Source organism: Hevea brasiliensis, chromosome 2 (genome assembly GCF_030052815.1).
Source record: "Hevea brasiliensis isolate MT/VB/25A 57/8 chromosome 2, ASM3005281v1, whole genome shotgun sequence".
Taxonomy (NCBI): domain Eukaryota; kingdom Viridiplantae; phylum Streptophyta; class Magnoliopsida; order Malpighiales; family Euphorbiaceae; genus Hevea; species Hevea brasiliensis.
The window spans coordinates 111,379,643-111,384,150 of record NC_079494.1 but is presented as its reverse complement, the minus strand read 5'-3'; the positions used below and the strand labels follow the sequence as shown (position 1 = coordinate 111,384,150).

The 4,508-nt window shown below is 32.9% G+C and overlaps 1 protein-coding gene across 4 annotated transcripts; it reads right to left on the bottom strand.

Annotated features, from left to right (window-relative positions):
* On the bottom strand, positions 1-2,588 carry LOC110634583 (OVARIAN TUMOR DOMAIN-containing deubiquitinating enzyme 5). Of its 4 annotated transcripts, none has more exons than XM_021783641.2 (3): positions 2,478-2,588; positions 1,418-1,529; positions 1-1,002 (listed from the first exon to the last, which is right to left on the bottom strand). In XM_021783641.2, the coding sequence occupies exons 2-3, from the start codon at positions 1,519-1,521 to the stop codon at positions 123-125; spliced, it is 984 nt and encodes a 327-aa protein (XP_021639333.1). In that variant the 5' UTR covers positions 1,522-1,529; positions 2,478-2,588; the 3' UTR covers positions 1-122. The 4 variants fall into 4 exon arrangements, with proteins under 4 accessions (XP_021639333.1, XP_021639343.1, XP_021639351.1 ...); XM_021783651.2 differs by lacking the exon at positions 2,478-2,588 and adding an exon at positions 2,444-2,476; XM_021783659.2 differs by lacking the exon at positions 2,478-2,588 and adding an exon at positions 2,401-2,444.
* Between the last annotated feature and the right edge of the window lie 1,920 nt (positions 2,589-4,508).

Below are 4,508 nucleotides of genomic sequence, written 5' to 3'. Positions count from 1 at the left end.
TACTATGCAAATGCAGCTTTAAGTTTTAATTTAAAGCTCCAAGTTGTCTATTCTCTCACAAACATATAGAAAAGCAAACCTGCATTGCAAAAGGTAACCGCTTGCAGGTGATATAGCGGTGCCTACCTTATCAAGTTTAGCACCACAGAATTATAATGCTCCCCCAGCCCAAAGGCATGTTTATGGTATGACAACAAAATACTTCCGTTGGATGAATCAGTCCCACCATTAGTTTTGTACTCTTTCCCCATCTCCACATCCGGGAAGGACCCAGAATATATCAGGATAGGTCTCCTGAGACAGTGAGTTAAAGCCCCCAGCTCTAGTTGCCCACCCCATACTGATGTAGACTCCACATCTTTACAGTAATTCTCAAATCTGTCTGCTAGAGAATTATTGAGATCTCCTTCAGTTATATTTTCTGACAGGAAAAAAGGAACAAACTCTGATGCATGTTCCATCATATAGGAAGCCACCATTTTCCGAAGGTCTTGGTATGTATAGGGAGAAGAACCACCAGAAAGGACTGCTAGCTGATCTTCAACGGCTCTGTAGAGGCAGTGTCCATCTGGCTTTATTTCATTAACCGTCAATCCAAGAGGTTCAAGCTTTCCTTTCAATTTCTCATCTTCAATCATTCGATCACTTACAAGGTTGCTCTGCTCTTCTTGGATTCTTTGCTCTCTTTCTGCCTCTTGCTGAGCTCTTTTTCCCCTCCTCTTTGCACTCTTGCTGACCTTGGAGTGTTCTGGTTGGTTTGTAATAGAAACACCAGCTATGGCCTTCACCAAATTGTCAAGATTGCTTTTCTCATTTCCATTACTGCTGCTGCTATAGCCTAATGAAGCAAGTTCTTCAGCATGCTTTTCTTTTAGCTTAGTAGAAAGTTGAGAGATCTGCTCTTCAACCTGCTTCTTCTTAGCTTTCTGTTCAGCCTTGCTGCCTTTTGCTGCAGCCTTTTTCAGTTCAATTTCTTTGTTCTGCAGTTCTGCTATCTCCTTTCTGCTTGCATAATTTTAGTCACGAGCCTTAATGTGAATTAGTGATTCCAAGGAACACCATTCTTACAAAATTGATATTTTTCCATAAAATAGTTGCTATAAGTTAACATTAAATCTACTATGAAACATTGAACTAGAGCATCATTTGGAAAGGTACAGAAAATGCAAACTTTACTCGCAGAGTTTTGAGTAGGCATTAGAGGATTTCTAAATATTGTCATCTCCATTATAGTGCTAACAATGATTGAACCACCTACTTGTACAGTTGTACATCAGAATACTATAAATATATGATAGATCTAGTTATCATGAAATAGCCACAAACTAAAACATGGTACCATAATAATTAAGACACTAGAATCCGCCCATAAGTAAATGAAGAGACTAGAATTGATCTCAAAACTGAACTTGTTTACCTGTGCCTTGATAGCATTTCATCACGTGTTTCTTGCTTTTTTTGAGATGCATTAGCTGGAATGGTTTCAGATGGCTTCTCCACTATTTCCTGTGTGTCCATCATTTGATAACCTGAATCAAGGTAGCAATAATTCGGGTATGAGTAAAAACCTTGCAAAACAGCCATGAAATCAGGGACAATGTGACTGAATAAGAAAGAGCAAAAAATACAATGAAAGTAATCCAATCACAAGAAATTCTATATAGGCAAATTTTTTCTTCACTTTGAACTTCCTGTAACTTTCATCTAGCATGAATTCTGCAATTGTTTTTCCCCAAGAGTTGTCCACAAATAAAATTTCTATGATGCATTATGCAACTTGTGAGATGTCATACTTTACAGTTTACTCATTATCAAACATAAAGAAGTAAACACAGTCAGCCACTCTGATACCAGAAATGATAAACACAAAGGACATAAGCACCAATAGCTAATTTCTACCATTAGTTACATGGCTAACATGACGCAGAAAAGCATGAGAACATGCCTTCCCAAATGTAAAACCATTTGACAATGAAACACCAAATAGCATAGCATAACCCATGTTGTATTTGCCCTTCCCTTTTAAACACAAGTTTACCAACAAAAAAGTCAGAATCAACTAAATGAAAGAAAATGAAAACATCAGTCCCATAGATCATTTTATACCTTACAACAATTAGCAAAAACAATTAATCAAATTAGGAGATGGATAACATTTCAGTTCACGTGATCGTCAATTTCAAATTTAACCTTTATGTGTAGACAAGCAAACAAGCAAATAACAAATCATCCCATATATCCATCCAATCCAATCAAACTAGGAAGAGGCAAAAAAACAAATTTTCATCATATAATTTGCATTTCGATATCAACAACAGCAAAAAATGAAATTAAAATCAAAGGGTTACTCTAAATCATCATATTTCAGTAAGTGAATAACAGTGACAAATCAATACAGACAGCATTTGCTATAAAACACAGCTAGCTCCTATCATCTGTTTACCGCATGTCAAAGCAAATTGAGACAGGGAGAGAACCTGAGTGAAGAGGTAGGGCTTACGCCTGAAAACTACAAAATCTGAATAGTGGAGAAGGAATATCTGTAATGGAATCTACCTGTGTGCTTTTCTAGTATGGGCTACCGCCTGAGCTCGGCCTAAAAATTTAACCCAAGGCCCATAGTTCGTTTTATTTATTTCAACTATTTTCTTTTTTTTTATTTTGATAATTTGAATAAATATTTTTAAATTAAATTCCAAAATTTGAATGGTAAAATTTTTTAAATAAAATGGTAACTCTCATAAAATTTAAATTATGAAGTTGTTTCAACATTCTCAAATTAAATGTGAACTAATTTTCAAATATTTAATATGCTCATAAATCACTGAATTTATAATATTTTAAAAATTATTTAATTATTAAAGTATATAAAAATCAAAATATATATATATATATAAGAGTTTATTACATGATATTTTTTTTTATAATATTAACACATGACTAATATGTAACTTTTTTATTATATATAAGTTCTAAATTATTTAATGGTTAATTAATATTATAATAACGAGCCATTATTATAAGTTAACTTAAAATATATTAATATATATTAATTACATATATTTATATCTATATTATACATATATAGATTTTAATTATTTTTATTATGAAATTTTTATTAAAATTTTGAGAGATAAAAATAATAAAAATAAAATTTAAAATAATTAATAAAAAATTAAAATATTGTATTATTTTTAAATATTAAAATTTTAAAATATATATATAAATTAAAATTATTAATAACTACTATAGCACGAGCAATTCTTTAGTTTAATATTAAAATTCGTAAGTAAATATGTGATTCACTAAATTACAAATTGTATTAATTACTCTTATATTTCACTTAAAGATTGAGAAATGGTGATTTAGTTCAAATAGAAGTAGAACACTCATCCGTTTAACATTCTGTTTAGGATAAGAAGGGTAAAGTAAAATTTTATAAAGTAAAATTTTTTTAAATATTTTTTATAATTTTTTAGTATTTAAAATAAAGGAAAATTTTTTTTAATGTATTTAGAGATTTTGAAAAATATATATTCTTAATCCATTAATTTAATGGGTTAAAAAAAATTTTCAAAATTCTAAAAATTCTACTTTTTCAACCCACTCAAATTATATTTGGTAATATTATCTGTTTTAATAACTGTCATGACCCAACCTATGGGCCGGACCGGCACTAGGACCTGAGCCAGCCTAAAGCTCCCGAGACTCGTAGTAGGCCTAATTATTCATTAACCCAACTCTAAGGCCCATTTGGGACCAATTTAAAGAATTCAACTGGACAGAGTCTGGCCACAAAATGGACCTTTCAACGGGGAGTTTTTGACTCACCCGACCTGTAAACAAAATAAATACTCAATTAGGGAGCTCAGCTCACCCTCCACATACTCATATCAACATAAAAATAAATGGGAGCTCAGCTCCCTCATCCAGTCCATCAAACATGCATGTGATAATAATTTTACAGGTCCAAAATAACAATTTATATTACAGACCCAAATCAGTTAAATATTTCTAACACATGCGGAAATTCTAGAAATTTATAGAATTACACAAACATGAATAAATAACCTGCGAGGGAGAAAGCAGGTTAACCTCACAAAAAATCCTCCTCTGGCCTGGAAAAATATTGAACAGGAGTGAGCGTTCGACTCAGAGAGTAAAATATCAATTTTAACCATAATCTCTATAACTATCTGAAACTAATGCACCCTGTAGAGTGAAATGCAACATCAGCAATAAATTCACATCATAATAGCAAAAAGGTAATTTGGAGCACTCACACACCCAGTAATATCAATCATAATATATGGGAGCTGATCCCCTATACAGCTCTCTTAAATCCAACCTGGTGCCAGCGAAGAACTCAAGCCGGACTTTCGCTTAATAAACCAAATCGGGGTCCCAGCGAAGAACTCAAGCCGTGACTATCCCCGAAGGATCGGGTCCCAGCGAAGATCTCAAGCCGTGACTACCCGTCCTATCCATAGTACACACCACATCACACG